The 19,142-nt window shown below is 47.8% G+C and overlaps 1 protein-coding gene across 3 annotated transcripts in view; it reads right to left on the bottom strand.

Annotated features, from left to right (window-relative positions):
- The window catches only part of NIPA1 (NIPA magnesium transporter 1), a 39,693-nt gene that overhangs the window by 15,154 nt on the left and 5,397 nt on the right, over positions 1-19,142 (bottom strand). The window contains exons 1-3 of one of the 3 annotated variants that reach the window (XM_077296891.1): positions 8,054-8,156; positions 3,638-3,685; positions 3,316-3,406 (exon numbers count right to left, since the gene is read on the bottom strand). In XM_077296891.1, the coding sequence (XP_077153006.1) occupies positions 3,316-3,406; positions 3,638-3,685; positions 8,054-8,117 (203 nt within the window). In that variant the 5' untranslated portion in view covers positions 8,118-8,156. Of the gene's footprint in view, positions 1-3,315; positions 3,407-3,637; positions 3,686-8,053; positions 8,157-19,142 lie in introns of those variants that run through there. The other 2 variants (XM_077296889.1, XM_077296890.1) reach the window with 2 other exon arrangements.

Raw genomic sequence — 19,142 nt, 5'->3', positions numbered from 1 at the left:
AAAATGCTAGTGCATGTCCTTATCTCCTGCCTCGACTACTGCAACCTCCTGCTCTGTGGCCTCCCCTTTAACACTTTTACATCCCTCCAATCTATCCTAAACTGCACTGCTGACTGTCCCCCCTCTCCCCTCTGTCAATACCTTCACTGGCTCCCCATTGCCCAGAGTCTCCAGTTCAAAACCCTAACCTTGGCATACAAAGCCATCCACAACCTGTCTCCTCCATACATCACTGACCTAGCCTCATGGTACTTACCGGCACGTAACCTCTGATTCTCACAAGATCCCCTTCCCCGTCAAGATCCCTCTTATCTCATCTTCCTACAATTGCATACAATACTTCACCGCGCATTCCCCCTACTCTGGAACTCTGCATCCCAAAATATCAAACTGTCGCCTATCGTGGAAACCTTCAAAAGGATCCGGAAGACCTAACTCTCCCGACAAGTCTACAATCTGCAGTATCCCATGTTCCACCAAACCGCTGCACGACCAGCTCTGCTCTCACCTACTGTATCCGCACCCATTCCTTGTAGATTGTGAGCCCTCACAGGCAGAGTCTCCCTCCTCTTATACCAGTCGGCAACTCGTTTTGTTCAAGATGATTGTACTTGTTTTCATTATGTACACCCTTTTCACATGTAAAGCACCATGGAATAAATGGCGCTATAATAATAATCTAACATGTTTACGTTCTAAAACAGAATATTTTGTTTTCCCTGGAGATAAGTTGCAGCCAGGTACACTCTGCCGAGCTAAGAGTTCATATATTTTGGGGGAAGGGGGGGACAACTGCAGCTCGGTCATAGGTCACTGTTTACAATCCTTCTCACTCATTACTTCCCTTACCTAAGGGTACTGTCACACTCTGCAACTTTCCAACGATCACGACCAGCGATACGACCTGGCCGTGATTGTTGGAAAGTCGTTGTGTGGTCGCTGGGGAGCTGTCACACAGACAGCTCTCCAGCGACCAACGATGCCGAGGTCCCGGGTAACCAGGGTAAACATCGGGTTACTAAGCGCAGGGCCGCGCTTAGTAACCCGATGTTTACCCTGGTTACCAGCGTAAAAGTAAAAAAAAACAAACAGTACATACTCACATTCCGGTGTCCTTCAGGTCCCTTGCCGTCTGCTTCCCGCTCTGACTGAGTGCCGCCGTAAAGTGAAAGCAGATCACAGCGGTGACGTCACCGCTGTGATCTGCTCTTACTTTCCGGCCGGCAGTCAGTCAGAGCGGGAAGCAGACTGCAAGGGACCTGAAGGACACCGGAATGTGAGTATGTACGGTTTTTTTTTTTTTACTTTTACGCTGGTAACCACGGTAAACATCGGGTTACTAAGCGCGGCCCTGCGCTTAGTAACCCGATGTTTACCCTGGTTACAAGCGAACGCATCGCTGGATCGCTGTCACACACAACGATCCAGCGATGACAGCGGGAGATCCAGCGACGAAAGAAAGTTCCAAACGATCTGCTACGACGTACGATTCTCAGCAGGGTCCCTGATCGCTGCTGCGTGTCAGACACTGCGATATCGTATGGATATCGCTGGAACGTCACTGATCGTACCGTCGTAACGACAAAAGTGCCACTGTGAGACGGTACCCTAAATCACACTTTAGAGAAAAACTACATAAATGAATCAGTGTCAATGCTGCTATGATTACAGGGCTTAATTAGCTCTAAAGGTCACTCTATAGACACACAGCTTGATATTACTTTCAGTTAGAAATTCAAGATATTTTAGCTCTTTTGTTCAGCAAAACATTTAAATAAATAAAGGTCTGCAGTAATTAAAGTCTTGACCTACTTTAACGAAAAAATGAAATGATAGTACACAGCCTGTAAATAAATGGAGCTTGTCAACAACACAGAACATTTTTTTTTAATTCCAAATTAGGAATGTACAGACTAAAGTCTCCTTCACATGTCCAGGAGGTCCATGTTCGTGTGCAATCCATAAATACATATGTGACATCCGGGTCTCAGTTTGCTGACCGTGTTTCACACCTGTGTGCCGTCTGCGTGACACGTATCGGCGCCTGGGAAAAGCAGTACAGTTCACGCTGATCCCATGCTAAGGCTGCTGAAGGCAGCTCTCATCATTGTCGCTTGGTCTCCCTGAGATCAAAGCGACAATGAAGGCGAGTATAATTTTGGTTTTTATTTTTAAATAAATGTGTAAAAGAGGGTGTTGATTTTTATTTCAAATAAAGGATTTTATTCTTGCTGTGTGTTTACTTTTAAAATTACTTTGGGGTTAATAATAGAGGAGTCTTATAGATGCCTCTCCATTACTAACCCTTGGGCTTGATATCTGATGCCAATACAAAGCTGACAGCAACCCTAACCCCCTATTACCCCACTTGCCACTGCACCTGGGCAAGTGGGAAGAGGGAGGCTAAGCGCCAGATTTGGCGCATCTTATGGAAGGCTGAAGGTTGAAGGCTGATGTTGGAAACCCGGGTGAAGGGGGAGAAAGGTGGGAGGGGCAATATCTCTGGCCCCTTCCCAGATTATTAATATCAACCCACAGCTGTTTAGTCTTTGCTGGTTTGAATTTATACGGGGACCCTACAGCATTTTTTCTCTGGGGTCCCCCGTAAATTCACCAGTAAGGGCTAAGCAAACAGTTGTGAGCCGTTATTAATAGCCTGGGAACCTTTTGGAATATTGTTTCTGTTCCTAGAATATTAACATCAGCCCCCAAGCCATGGGCTTTCTACATCTACAAGCCATTATTTTTGTAATTTTTTATTTTACACAGGAGTGACACAGCGGGTGCTGAAAATCCCTCCCATCATTGTCACCTGGTTGCGCTGATCACAGGGAGACCAGGGGACAATGATGAGAGCTGCCTCTAGCAGCTGGCGCCTGGGAAAAGCGCAAACTGTACCGCTTCTTTCCAAGTGCCGGTACGTGTCACGCTGATGTCATCCATGTGTGGCATGCATTTTGTCAGTGCTGCTGATCATTAAAAAAAAAAAAAAAAAGAACATGTCTGCGGATTTTCCACACTGAAGCACTGTCCGTGTAAAAAACCTGATATGTGTGCTCCACCATTGAATACAATGGGTGTGCGTGTGTCTGTACTTGTGGTCCTTAAAAAATAGACTGTATACGGACACAAAAAACGGACGTGTAAAAAGAGCCTAAGGTGAGATAAAATGGATTGGTGGAGGTAAAATAAAAGGCAAATGGAATACATATGCAGATTAATTCTTTGTGATAAATTCACTTTTTATAGATTGTTTTGGACTCTGTACTATTTAATGTTCCCGATTCTCTAGAAAGATATTCAACATGGACTTACCCAAAAGGAATTCCCAAAGCACCCAATGGCGTCACTAGCACAGCTGGAGCAGCAATATATGCAAGAAAATTTCCAATCTGCCCCAAAGCCACTAGAAAAAAGTCAATATAAAGTTATGAAACACACATACAGCTGCCCTGTTATACATAACCAAAATATCTCTTTTTTTCTCCAATAGGCTGAATTTATTTTTTAATTTAGCATATCAATAAAGTATGTTTCATCACATGAATCTACTAGATTAAACAGTCTCATCATTGACAGCAAGTGAAAAAAATCCTGACAAAATAAGAAAATCCAGCAATTGTAATTGGTGACTTACTGGTAATTGTGCCTATCCACCATATCAGGTCTGTAAGGTAAGACACACCTTCAATAAAGAATGAGAAATATACTAAGAAACAAGCACAGATACAGCTGTTATAATGGAGAATACTTCTAAATAATGGTTCAAGTATATTTATTAACATTTCTTAAAAATAAGGAAATACCATCATTATTGCGATGACATTTGAGTAACAGCCTGTTCACACCACTTTCAGAACCTACGCTCAGGCCGTCATAGAGGTCATCCGGTCTGATGATAGTGATATGATGGGTCATCAACACCAGTGATGAGGTCCAACTCCCTGCATGGGCTGGATGTAAAGAATGAATGGAGCCCAAACCATACAGCTCACTGTGTAGAGGCCACTGAAACGTGACCCCATTCACTTGTATTATGTATCAGCAGCAAACTGATATTTGGAGCATGATCTTTGTAGTGGCCAAAGTCACCATGTAACACCAACCTAAGACAACGTTCAGACAGAAGCATATACAGATCGCAATGTACAGACCACGGGTCTCCTGACACAAACTTATAGCCTCATACATGCCTATAAGGCTGCATTCAGACGTCCATGTTGTATCCATTTTTTTTCATGCATAGAACTTGCACCCATTATAATCTATGGTGCTAATCACGTCTGTTTTTTATGGACTGTGTGTCCATGCAAAACCTACAAAGAAATGTCCGTTGTTCTCAGGTATCTCGGATGACAAGTAACAATACAAGTCTATGGATCTGTGAAAAAAACATACAATACATGGATCCGAGTGCTGTCTATATTTCTCACTGAACACAGACTAAGTAAATAAATGGTTGTTGTACATCCATCCAAATGTTAAAGGAAACCTGTCACCTGGTTTGGCCGATACGAGTTACGGCCAACGCCTTTCAGGGCTTATATAGAGCATTCTATAATGCTGTATATCTGCTCCCAACCAGACCAGGAAGAGAAGAAAAATACCATATTATACTCATCCGCAGGCGGTCCAGTCCGAGGGGGTGTTGCTCTTCTTGGTCCGGCGCCTCCCATCTTCTTGCGATGCCGTCCTCCTTTTTTCTTCATATGGATGATGCGTCTCTGCATCATCCACAGTCTGCTTAGCATCGCGCTCCTACGCAGGTGTACTTATCTGCCCCTATTGAGGGCAGAGTAAAGTACTGCAGTGCGCAGGTGCCAGGAAAGGACAGAGAGGCCCAGCACCTGCGCACTGCAGGATTTTGCTCTGCCCTCAACAGGGAAGATAAGTACACCTGCGCAGGAGCGCATTGCCGAGCAGACTGTGTGGATGATGTAGGACGCGTCATCCACATGGACCAAGAAGATGGGAGGCACTAAACCAAAAAGAGCGACACCCCTCGGACCGGACCGCCCCACCGGTGAGTATAATAAAAGTTATTTTTCTTCTCATAGGTCGAGTTGGGGGCAGATATAGAGCATTATAGAATGCCCTGAAAGGCGGTGACCGTAACTCATATAGGCCAAACCTGGTGACAGGTTCCCTTTAACACCTTAACCCCCAAGGGTTTGCACGTTAATGACCGGGCCAATTTTTACAATTCTGACCACTGCCCCTTTATGAGGTTATAACTCTGGAACGCTTCAACGGATCCTGATGATTCTGACACTGTTTTCTCGTGACATATTGTACTTCATGATAGTGGTAACATTTCTTTGATATTACCTGCATTTACCGTATTTGTGAAAAAAATGGAAATATGGTGAATATTTTGAAAATTTCACAACTTTGAATTTTTACGCCCTTAAGTCACAGAGATGTCACACAAAATACTTAATAAGTAACATTTCCCACATGTCTACTTTACTTCAGCACAATTTTGGAACCAATTTTTTTTTTTGTTAAGGGTTAAAAGTTGACCAGCAATTTCTCATTTTTACAACACCATTTTTTTTTTTTTTTAGGGACCACATCACATTTGAAGTCACTATGAGGGGTCTATATGATAGATAATACCCAAGTGTGACACCATTCTAAAAACTACACATCTCAAGGTGCTCAAAAACCACATTCAAGACGTTTATTAACCCTTCAGGTGTTTCACAGGAATTTTTTTAACGTTCAAAAAAAATGAACATTTAACTTTTTTTTCACAAAAAATTTACTTCAGCTCCAATTTGTTTTATTTTACCACGGGTAACAGGAGAAATTGGACCCCAAAAGTTGTTGTAAAATTTATCCTGAGTACGCCGATACCCCATATGTGGGGGTAAACCACTGTTTGGGCGCATGGCAGAGCTCGGAAGGGAAGGAGCGCGGTTTGACTTTTCAATGCAAGATTGACTAGAATTCAGATGGGACGCCATGTTGCGTTTGGAGAGCCCATGATGTGCCTAAACATTGAAACCCCCCACAAGTGACACAATTTTGGAAAGTAGACCCCCTAAGGAACTTATCTAGATGTCTGGTGAGCCCTTTGACCAACCAAGTGCTTCACAGACGTTTATAATGTAGAGCCGTAAAAATAAAAAAAATCATATTTTTTCACAAAAATGATCTTTTTGCCCCCAATTTTTTATTTTCCCAAGGGTAACAGAAGAAACTGGACCCCAAAAGTTGTTGTAAAATTTGTCCTGAGTACACTGATACCCCATATGTGGGGGTAAACCACTGCTTGGGTGCATGGCAGAGCTCGGAAGGGAAGGAGCGCCGTTTGACTTTTCAATGCAAAATTGACTGGAATTGAGATAGGACACCATGTCGCATTTGGAGAGCCCCTGATGTGCCTAAACATTGAAACCTCCCACAAGTGACACCATTTTGGAAAGAAGACCCCCTAAGGAACTTATCTAGATGTGTTGTGAAAACTTTGAACCTCCAAGTGTTTCACTACAGTTTATAACGCAGAGCCGTGAAAATAAAAAATCCTTTTTTTTTTTCCACAAAAATTATTTTTTAGCCCCCAGTTTTGTATTTTCCCAAGGGTAACAGGAGAAATTAGACCCCAAAAGTTGTTGTCCAATTTGTCCTGAGTACGCTGATACCCCATATGTGGGGGGGACCACCGTTTGGGCGCATGGCAGAGCTCGGAAGGGAAGGGGCTCCGTTTGGAATGCAGACTTAGATGGAATTGTCTGCATTGCGTTTGCAGAGCCCCTGATGTACCTAAACAGTAGAAACCCCCCACTAATGACCCCATATTGGAAACTAGACCCGTGTTTCACTACAGTTTATAACGCAGAGCCGTGAAAATAAAAAATCCTTTTTTTCACAAAAATTATTTTTTAGCCCCCGGTTTTGTATTTTCCCAAGGGTAACAGGAGAAATTGGACCCCAAAAGTTGTTATCCAATTTGTCTTGAGTACGCTGATACCCCATATGTTGGGTTAAACCCCTGTTTGGGAGCACGGGAGAGCTCGGAAGGGAAGGAGCACTGTTTTACTTTTTCAACGCAGAATTAGCTGGAATTGAGATCGGATTCCATGTCGCGTTTTGGAAACCCCCCAATTCTAACTGAAACCCTAACCCAAACACACCCCTAACCCTAATCCCAACCATAACCCTAACCACACCCCTAACCCTAATCCCAACCGTAAATGTAATCCAAACCCTAACCCTAGCCCCAACCCTAACTTTAGCCCCAACCCTAACCCTAATGGTAAAATGGAAATACATTTTTTAAATTTTATTATTTTTCCCTAACTAAGGGGGTGATGAACGGGGGTCTGATTTACTTTTATAGCGTTTTTTTAGCGGATTTTTATGATTGGCAGCTGTCACAAACAAAAAAATGCTTTTTTATGGCAAAAAATTGTTTTCGTGTCTCCACATTTTGAGAGCTATCATTTTTCCATATTTTGGTCCACAGAGTCATGTGAAGTCTTGTTTTTTGCAGGACGAGTTGACGTTTTTATTGGTACCATTTTAAGGGCACGAGACATTTTTTGATCGCTTTTTATTCCAAGGCACTGCACGGAGGCTTCCCGGCGCCAGCTGTGAGCAGACGCTTGAAAGCCACCTCCCTGCAGGACCCAGAAGGCCCCCCGTGGCCATTTTGGATCCGGGCTTGCAGGGAGGAGGAGGTAGGAGACCCTCGGAGCAACGCGATCACAGCGCGTTGCTCCGAGGGTCTCAGGGAAGCACACAGGAAGCCCCCTCCCTGCGCGATGCTTCCCTATATTAAAAAATATTAAAAACAGAAGTAACAAGGGAAAGAGAATCCGCAATGTTGCAGTCCAGTGGGTTTGTAATGTTATAGTATATAAGCGCTCAAGTAAAAATTTAATACAAAAGAATTTACACATATTATTAAAGGGAATCTGTCACACCATTTTTCGCCTATAAGCTAAGGCCACCGCCATTAGGGGCTTATCTACAGCATTCTGTAATGCTGTAGATAAGCCCCCGATGTAACCTGAAAGGTAAGAAAAACAAGTTATATTATACTCACCCAGAGGCGGTCCCGGTGTGGTCCTGTCCGATGGGCGTTGGGGTCCGGGTCTGGCGCCTCCCATCTTTTTACGATGTCATCCTCTTCTTTGCTTCCTGTTGCGGCTCCTGCGCAGACATGCTTTATCTGTACTGTTGAGGGCAGAGCAAAGTACTGCAGTGCGCAGGTGCCGGGCCTCTCTGACCTTTCCCGGCGCCTGCGCACTGCAGTACTTTGCTCTGCCCTCAACAGGGCAAAGTATGCCTGCGCCGGAGCCGCGACAGGAAGCAAAGAGGACGTCATCATATGAAGATGGGAGGCGCCGGACACAGACCACGAAGCCCATCGGACCGGACCACCCCTGGGTGAGTATAATATAACTTGTTTTTCTTATCTTTCAGGTTACATCGGGGGCTTATCTACAGCATTACAGAATGCTGTAGATAAACCCCTGATAGCGGTGGCGTTAGCTTATAAGCGAAAAATGGGGTGACAGATTCCCTTTAAAGATAAGACATGGTCATAGATTGCATAATTTTGTGGCCAAAATTGGAAATTATAGAGAACACGGACAAGCACACACTCAGATAAAAATAATAGTCGGTTATACAACACAATGTGTTATGATTGAAAATAGTAATATAAGTCATTATAATAAATATATAATGAATAGCCCTATGGTATAATCAGTGTCACAAAGTGACTAGTGCATCAGAAAGATATGTGCAGGGAAGGCTTGTTGAGCAATGACCATGCAAAATACACGGAGATAAAAAAAGGTCCACATTCAAGTACAACACAAATTCAGAGAGCGATGGTACAAAAATACTATAATGATGAAGTTAAGGACTGACAAAATAATATCATGATGTATGTGAAAAAGAGATGGCAGAGTGATATCAAATACTGATCCCACTGTGGCCGCACTTGATAGCTTATATACTATATTATCATAGCCCCACTGGACTACAATATTGTGAGGATTCCCATATTTAACATTGCAAAGTACAGGAGAAGCTGTGACATTTCTTTATTCATGTATCCATCCATGCAAGACACTGATGACACACTGATGGTAAAAACAAGCACACGGACCATACACTGATGGTAAAAACGGACACACGGACCCTACACTGATGACACACTGATGGTAAAAATGGACACACGTACACTGATGACACACTAATGATAAAAATGGACACACGGACCCTACACTGATGACATACTGATGGTAAAAATGGACACACGTACACTGATGACACACTAATGATAAAAATGGACACATGGACCATACACTGATGATAAAAACTGGCACACTGATGATAAAACCGGACACATAGACCATACACTGATGGTAAAAACGGACACATGGACCCTACACTGATGACACACTAATGGTAAAAACAGACATACTGATGGTAAAAATGGACACATGGACCAAAGACTGATGACACACTGATGGTAAAAACGGCCACACGGTCCATACACTGATAGTAAAAATAGACACACGGACCATACACTGATGGTAAAAAAGACACACGGATAACACACGGCAAAAACTGACACATGGAGCATACACTGATGCAAAACACAGTACCCTTTTACACTGACCTGTGAAAGAGGCTTAATGCTGTAATTTATGTTGGGAGACTGGCAGTCAGTCTGTGCATTATAATCCTCAGGTTACTTTCACACATCAGTTTTTTGCCGTCAGGCTGAATCTGGCGAATTTTGAAAAAAAAAATAACGGATCCGTCGTAAATTGTGAAAAACTGATGAGAGAGAGAGAGAGAAAGAAGAGGAGAGAAGGAGAGAGATTCGGCGGATTGTGCCTGACGGCAAAAAACTGATGTGTGAATGTAGCCTTATCGGTCTGTGAAGACTCCCAACCATGCACAGTACGCCTCTCTGAAGCTAGGACATGTACACCCGGCTTCCGAGGATCAATGCAGTGAGGGAAAGTCGCCGAGTGCATGTGCGAGGTATGTATAGCGCTGGTGATGAAACCGATGCTTGTAAGCCATGTTATCACACCCACAGGGGCGTGATAACATCTAAGTGGGCAGACTAGTCTGGGGACACCAACATCCCATCGACGAGTTAAAGCCCTCATTTACATATCATAAACGAACTTTAGAAATATTTTTTCTTAACATCTGTTTATGTCTGTAAAGTAATAAAAGGACTGTTAGGGAGGGTGTTTAGGTATGTAGACAACTGCTGGTGGTTCTGCGCTGGGCTTTGGGCTCAGAGTCCATTTTGGTGGAGTCGGTATAAAACAGACCAACTTCGTCTGCTAAAATATATACTAAATTGGGTACAGTAGTGCACTGCAGGATGTGCTGTAAATGTTTACATAAGAATTTGCGTAAATGATGAACTATTCTGTAAATGTCTGTTCTACAGTGCTCCTGATCCAGGAGACTTGGAAAAAAATCACACACAGCCCCTCTGCAAAATATATACACACACACTGCCCCTCTGCAAAATGTATACACGCACACACACTGCCCTTCTGCAAAACATACACTGCCCTTCTGCAAAATATACATACACACTGCCCTTCTGCAAAATATACATACACACTGCCCTTCTGCAAAATATACATACATACACTGCCTCTGTATTGTGGCCATCTGTTAGTCAGGGCCAGGGGCGCAGTTACAGCGGCCGGTCTGTATACTCAGATCGTGACTGAATCGGCACTGCCCTGCCCCCATGACTGAATACCGAATGCTGGCGAGGAGAATAAAGAGTGTTAACCTGAAGATTAACCCCATATCTGCAGGTTAACAGCATTATTGCTGGTGACCGGTTCCCTTTAATTATGTAGAGTTAAAACATGACTTTTAATGAAAAAAAAATAAATTATGAGAACAAACAAAAATGGGGGAGAGGGGAGCTAGACATGGGACGGGAGGTGGGGGAAGATAAAAGAACGCAGGTCTACACGTTTCATGCTGTAAAGCTCTTAGACTACACACACACGATCGGCAAATTGTAAAATATATACATAGACAGACACACACTGCCCCTCTTCAAAATACACACACACTGCCCCTCTGCAAAATACACACACACACTGCCCCTCTGCAAAATACACACATGCATACACACTGCCCCTCTTGAAAATATACACACCCACTGCCCATCTGAATAAAGGAACGCCTCCTCCCCACACACTGTCTCTAGCAAAACTGTCACAACTGTGCCCCCTTTCACAATTGACCCCACCCCCCAGGATACATTTAATATTCAGCTCCTCCTGGGGTTCTTACCAGTGGCCCCACTGTCTCTGCTCTTCTGCGGCCCCGGCGCAGGCAGCAGTGTGATGAGGTTAGTAGCATGATGACGTACCGTAATCACACTGCTGCACGTCAGACCCAGGGTTGACAGGAGCTACTCTGCCCTGTTCTCAAAGCTGCACTGTACAAATGTATTGACACAAAACAAATAAAAGACGCAAATACATTTGAACATGGGAAGAAAGGAACGGCGTCTCACAGGCCTGGGTTCACCACCACTGATTTAGCCTTTTAGTTGAGACGAATCTGTGCTGCACTTTATGAACAAGCTCAGTAGTGCGGCAGTGCTGTGGGGTCAGAGTCAGGGAATTGGAGGAGTCAGAGGTTTGGCTTACTCACTCCACAGCAATTGTTTTGGTGGCACGGAGGACTTGATAGGTTCCCTTTAATCTTGGCATTTCTCACTACTCTGTAATCCCTTCTGTAAATGTATGTATAAACTGGCGACTGGATGTTACCATTCTTCTTGCTACTACACAGTCTGACAGTCTTGACACTGGTGATACTAGCAAACCGTAGGGACAAGTAGAACGGTAACTTCTTCATACATTACTAGGAGGAATAACAGAAGAGTTATACACCACTGATCTTTCCTAAGAGACTATAGGCCTGCAGTTGTAATAGGAGATTCCCATTTAGAGCTTTTTCAGATGTTCCCCAGAAAGTGAAACATGCAGCGTTTGCAATATTTCAGGTAATAGAGTAGAAATCAAACTCATCTGCCCTCTCATCACATCAGCAGAATCTGCCAGGGATGGAGGTGCATATAGGGAAACCCCAGTGGGATTTTCTATTGAAGATGCTCTGTGGCAGAAGTCTGGGAGTTGTGTTGCCCATGTGGAGCAGTCTGCCCCGTCATTGCAGTCTGTGGCCTCATCAGATCTGTGCCAAGCTGGCACTGCATCAGTGAGTGGTGCCAACAACACTCACAAGGCTGCTCTATATATTACTGTGGGACCAGCCTCCGGGGCGCCTCTATACATTACTGCGAGATCAGCCTCAGGGGCGCCTCTATACATTACTGCGGGATCAGCCTCAGGGGCAGCTCTGTACGTTACTGCGGGATCAGCCTCAGGGGCTGCTCTATACGTTTCTGCGGGACCAGCCTCAGGGGCTGCTCTATACGTTACTGAGGGACCAACCTCCGGAGATGCTCTATAAGGTACTGCGGGAAAAGACTACGAGGCAGCTCTATACGTTACTGAGTGTCCAGCCCCTGGAGCTGCTCTATACGGTACTGCGGGACAAGAATCCGGAGCTGCTGTACACGGTACTGCAGGACCAGCCTCCGGGGCTGCTCTATACAGTACTGCAGGACCAGCCTCCGGGGCTGCTCTATACAGTACTGCAGGACCAGCCTCCGGGGCTGCTCTATACGGTACTGCAGGACCAGCCTCCGGGGCTGCTCTATACGGTACTGCAGGACCAGCCTCCGGGGCTGCTCTATACGGTACTGCAGGACCAGCCTCCGGGGCTGCTCTATGCGGTACTGCAGGACCAGCCTCCGGGGCTGCTCTATGCGGTACTGCAGGACCAGCCTCCGGGGCTGCTCTATACGGTACTGCAGGACCAGCCTCCGGGGCTGCTCTATACGGTACTGCAGGACCAGCCTCCGGGGCTGCTCTATACGGTACTGCAGGACCAGCCTCCGGGGCTGCTCTATACGGTACTGCAGGACCAGCCTCCGGGGCTGCTCTATACGGTACTGCAGGACCAGCCTCCGGGGCTGCTCTATACGGTACTGCAGGACCAGCCTCTGGAGCTGCTCTATACGGTACTGCAGGACCAGCCTCCGCGGCTGCTCTATACGGTACTGCAGGACCAGCCTCCGCGGCTGCTCTATACGGTACTGCAGGACCAGCCTCCGGGGCTGCTCTATACGGTACTGCAGGACCAGCCTCCGGAGCTGCTCTATACGGTACTGCAGGACCAGCCTCCGCGGCTGCTCTATACGGTACTGCAGGACCAGCCTCCGGGGCTGCTCTATACGGTACTGCAGGACCAGCCTCCGGGGCTGCTCTATACGGTACTGCAGGACCAGCCTCCGGGGCTGCTCTATACGGTACTGCAGGACCAGCCTCCGGGGCTGCTCTATACGGTACTGCAGGACCAGCCTCCGGGGCTGCTCTATACGGTACTGCAGGACCAGCCTCCGGGGCTGCTCTATACGGTACTGCAGGACCAGCCTCCGGGGCTGCTCTATACGGTACTGCAAGACCAGCCTCCGGAGCTGCTCTATACGATACTGCGGGACAAGACTATGGGGCTGCTCTATATGGTACTGCAGGATCAGCCTCCGGGGCTGCTCTATACGGTTGTGGGGGACCAACCTCAGGGGCTGCTCTATATGGTACTGGGGGACCAGCCTCAGGGGCTACTCTGTACGGTTCTGGGGGACCAACCTCGGGATGCTCTGTACAGTGTTGGCAGATCGCACTAAATATAAATAAAGATGAAGTGCAATCGCAACCCGGGGTCCACCGTGCGGAGATGTAAAACCGCAGCTAGTGAACAATGGCGGAAGCGTGCGGCAAGCGATCTAGAAAGTACACAGGGTTAAATGTCACGCGGTGTGAATAGAAATATTTACCCAACTCTGTTAGCTTCACAGAGGGATAGAGGCAGAATGCAGCTGTCTCTGGACTGAATGGCGCAGCAAGATGCCACACTAGTGGAAATGGCGCTATGTGAAAACCCCTGTTACTTCACAGGAGAGCGCTACCCTCTCAGGGGCAAGGGAACAGGTAGTGGACACAGTCACAGCGTATATACACTCACACGAACTCCTCTCCGGAGAAGCCGGTGTTCTAAAGGCTATACGCCTGCCCTGAGCACAGGCAGACAAGTCCACACTACCTTAGTGTTCAACACACACATATGATAGAAATGATCTTAGTGCGCCGACGGGCACGCCAAAGATCTTTTTATAGATTGTGCCAATTGGACAGAACCTTGCTTGCGGGCCAATCTGGAGCCGGAACAGGACCGCAGCAGCTGACTACCGACCACCAATGAGAGGTCGCCTCATGAGCATGCTCAGTGGAGTGATTTCTGGACTTAGACCCAGGAACGTCTGCTCGCTGACGCTTATTGCTAGTTACTATAGCTGTAACTGGAGAGCTAGCAGTAACTCGAAGAACAGCACGAGTTTGAGCAAGATGCTGAGAATAACGTCTCTGCGGAGAAGGCTCCACTGCGGTCGAAGAAGAATGGGAGACTACAGAGGGAGCCAAGGCTTGGGATCCACCTTGTGCAGTGGGAGAATCCCAGCACCTAACAACAGTACTGTGGGACCAGCCTGCTGGTCTGAGCTATACGTTACTGCGGGACCAGCCTCCGGGGCAGCTCTATACGGTACTGCAGGACAAGACTCTGGGGTTGCTCTATGTTACTGAGGGACCAGCCTACGAGGTGCTCTATAAGGTACTGCTGTATACAGCACTGCAGCCTCCCAGACTGCAGTATACGGCCCTGCAGCCTCCCTGGCAGCTCTTTACGGCCCTGCAGCCTCCCTGGCAGCTCTATATGGTACTGCTAAATACGGTACTGCTGTATACGGCACTGCTGTATGCGGTGCTGCAGCCTCCACGGCTGCTCTATATGGTGCTGAAGTATACCAGGCAGCTCGATACGGTACTGCTGTATACAACGCTGCAGCCTCCCAGGTTGCTCTATACGGTACTGCTGTATATGGCACTGTTGTATGCAGTGCTGCAGCCTCCGCAGCTCCTCCATATGGTACTGTTTTATACGGTGCTGCAGTATGGGTAAGTTCACATTTGCATATATGTACGCAGTATCATCTGCATACGCAAACGCATGCTTACACAGTGTTTTTTATCCGAATCAGCTTACGCATGACGGAAAAAAACCGCTGCGTGTGCATGCGGTTTTTGCCAGCGCTGGTGTTTTTTATGCCCATGCATTCGATATTTCCAGGAGGGCGTGTCTCAATCAGTTCGTGGACATGCGCAGTCCGAAGTACGCAAGAGCATCGAAAGCATACGTACGCAAGGACATGCGTACGCATGCGTTCCCATATACAGTAATGCGTTTTTTAATGCACTCATCCGCATGCCTGTGCATCTTTGACAAATTTTTGACGCTTCCATAAATGCAACATGTTGCGTTTGCTGGACCCCACCGCACACCGAGAAATGACACATGCGTACGCAGATGCATGCGAACTGATGCAAACATGTCCCTGCGTAACCCATGTTAAAAGATAGGTACACATGACACATGCGGATCTGTACGGATGATACGCTGCGCACAGAGATGCAAATGTGAAACCACCCTATACCGAGCTGTTCTATACGGTGCTGTTGTATACTTTGCTGCAGCCCCCGATGCTGCTCTCTATGGAACTGCTGTATACGGTGCTGCAGTATACCGGGCTGCTTTATAAGGTGCTGTTGTTTACTTTGCTGCAGCCTCAGCGGCTGCTCTATATGGAACTGCTCTATACAGTGCTGCAGTATACCGAGTATACTTTGCTGCAGTCTCCGGGGCTGCTCTATATGGTGCTGCAGTATACCGGGCTGCTCTATACGGTGCTGCAGTATACCGGGCTGCTCTATACGGTTATACGGTGCTGCAGTATACCGGGCTGTACTATACGGTGCTGCAGTATACCGGGCTGCTGTATATGGTGATGCAGTATACCGGGCTGCTCCATACGGTGCTGCAGTATACCGAGCTGCTCTATACGGTGCTGCTCTATACAGTGCTGCAGTATACCAGGCGCTCTATACGCTGCTGCAGTATACCAAGCTGCTCTATACGGTGCTGCAGTATACCGGGCTGCTCTATACAGTGCTGCAGTATACCGGGCTGCTCTATACGGTGCTGCAGTATACCGGGCTGCTCTATACGGTGCTGCTCTATAAGGTGCTGCAGTATACCGGGCTGCTCTATACGGTGCTGCTCTATAAGGTGCTGCAGTATACCGGGCTGCTCTATACGGTGCTGCAGTATACCGGGCTGCTCTATAAGGTGCTGCAGTATACCGGGCTGCTCTATACGGTGCTGCAGTATACCAGGCTGCTCTATACGGTGCTGCAGTATACCAGGCTGCTCCATACGCTGCTGCAGTATACCGGGCTGCTCTATACGGTGCTGCAGTATACCGGGCTGCTCTATACGGTGCTGCAGTATACCGGGCTGCTCTATACGGTGCTGCAGTATACCGGGCTGCTCTATACAGTGCTGCAGTATACCGGGCTGCTCTATACGGTGCTGCTCTATAAGGTGCTGCAGTATACCGGGCTGCTCTATACGGTGCTGCAGTATACCGGGCTGCTCTATAAGGTGCTGCAGTATACCGGGCTGCTCTATACGGTGCTGCAGTATACCAGGCTGCTCTATACGGTGCTGCAGTATACCAGGCTGCTCCATACGCTGCTGCAGTATACCGGGCTGCTCTATACGGTGCTGCAGTATACCGGGCTGCTCTATACGGTGCTGCAGTATACCAGGCTGCTCTATACGCTGCTGCAGTATACCGGGCTGCTCTATACAGTGCTACAGTATACCGGGCTGCTCTATACGGTGCTGCAGTATACCGGGCTGCTCTATACGGTGCTGCAGTATACGGTGCTGCAGTATACCGGGCTGCTCTATACACTGCTGCAGTATACCGGGCTCCTCTATACACTGCTGCAGTATACAGGGCTGCTCTATACACTGCTGCAGTATATATACCGGGCTGCTCTATACGGTGCTGCAGTATACAGGGCTGCTCTATACACTGCTGCAGTATATCGGGCTGCTCCATACTCTGCTGCAGTATACAGGGCTGCTCTATACGGTGCTGCAGTATACAGGGCTGCTCTATACGGTGCTGCAGTATACAGGGCTGCTCTATACGGTGCTGCAGTATACAGGGCTGCTCTATACGCTGCTGCAGTATACCGGGCTGCTCTATACGCTGCCTCAGTATACCGGGCTGCTCTATACGCTTCTGCAGTATACCGGGCTGCTCTATACGCTGCTGCAGTATACCGGGCTGCTCTATACGCTGCTGCAGTATACCGGGCTGCTCTATACGGTGCTGCAGTATACCGGGCTGCTCTATACGGTGCTGCAGTATACCGGGCTGCTCTATACGGTGCTGCAGTATACCGGGCTGCTCTATACGGTGCTGCAGTATACAGGGCTGCTCTATACACTGCTGCAGTATACCGGGCTCCTCTATACACTGCTGCAGTATACAGGGCTGCTCTATACGGTGCTGCAGTATACCGGGCTGCTCCATACGCTGCTGCAGTATACAGGGCTGCTCCATACGGTGCTGCAGTATATAGGGCTGCTCTATACGGTGCTGCTCTATACAGTGCTGCAGTATACCGGGCTGCTCTATACGGTGCTGCAGTATACCGGGCTGCTCTATACGCTGCTGCAGTATACCGGGCTGCTCTATACGCTGCTGCAGTATACAGGGCTGCTCTATACGGTCCTGCGGTATACTGGGCTGCTCTATACGCTGCTGCAGTATACAGGGCTGCTCTATACGCTGCTGCAGTATACCGGGCTGCTCTATACGCTGCTGCAGTATACCGGGCTGCTCTATACGGTCCTGCAGTATACCGGGCTGCTCTATACGGTGCTGCAGTATACCCGGCTGCTCTATACGGTGCTGCAGTATACGGTGCTGCAGTATACCGGGCTGCTCTATACACTGCTGCAGTATACCGGGCTCCTCTATACACTGCTGCAGTATACAGGGCTGCTCTATACACTGCTGCAGTATATATACCGGGCTGCTCTATACGGTGCTGCAGTATACAGGGCTGCTCTATACACTGCTGCAGTATATCGGGCTGCTCCATACTCTGCTGCAGTATACAGGGCTGCTCTATACGGTGCTGCAGTATACAGGGCTGCTCTATACGCTGCTGCAGTATACCGGGCTGCTCTATACGCTGCTGCAGTATACCGGGCTGCTCTATACGGTGCTGCAGTATACCGGGCTGCTCTATACGGTGCTGCAGTATACCGGGCTGCAGTATACCGGGCTGCTCTATACGGTGCTGCAGTATACCGGGCTGCTCTATACGGTGCTGCAGTATACAGGGCTGCTCTATACACTGCTGCAGTATACCGGGCTCCTCTATACACTGCTGCAGTATACAGGGCTGCTCTATACGGTGCTGCAGTATACCGGGCTGCTCCATACGGTGCTGCAGTATACAGGGCTGCTCCATACGGTGCTGCAGTATACCGGGCTGCTCTATACGGTGCTGCAGTATACCGGGCTGCTCTATACGTTGCTGCAGTATACCGGGCTGCTCTATACGCTGCTGCAGTATACAGGGCTGCTCTATACGGTCCTGCAGTATATTGGGCTGCTCTATACGCTGCTGCAGTATACAGGGCTGCTCTATACGCTGCTGCAGTATACCGGGCTGCTCTATACGCTGCTGCAGTATACCGGGCTGCTCTATACGGTCCTGCAGTATACCGGGCTGCTCTATACGGTGCTGCAGTATACCGGGCTGCTCTATACGGTGCTGCAGTATACCGGGCTGCTCTATACGGTGCTGCAGTATACCGGGCTGCTCTATACACTGCTGCAGTATACAGGGCTGCTCTATACGCTGCTGCAGTATACCGGGCTGCTCTATACGGTGCTGCAGTATACCGGGCTGCTCTATACGGTGCTGCAGTATACCGGGCTGCTCTATACGCTGCTGCAGTATACCGGGCTGCTCTATACGGTGCTGCAGTATACCGGGCTGCTCCATACGGTGCTGCAGTATACAGGGCTGCTCCATACGCTGCTGCAGTATACCGGGCTGCTCTAT

This window comes from Ranitomeya variabilis, chromosome 3 (assembly GCF_051348905.1).
Source record: "Ranitomeya variabilis isolate aRanVar5 chromosome 3, aRanVar5.hap1, whole genome shotgun sequence".
Taxonomy (NCBI): domain Eukaryota; kingdom Metazoa; phylum Chordata; class Amphibia; order Anura; family Dendrobatidae; genus Ranitomeya; species Ranitomeya variabilis.
Note: the sequence above shows the minus strand (reverse complement) of the source record. Positions and strands in the feature narration are given on the sequence as shown.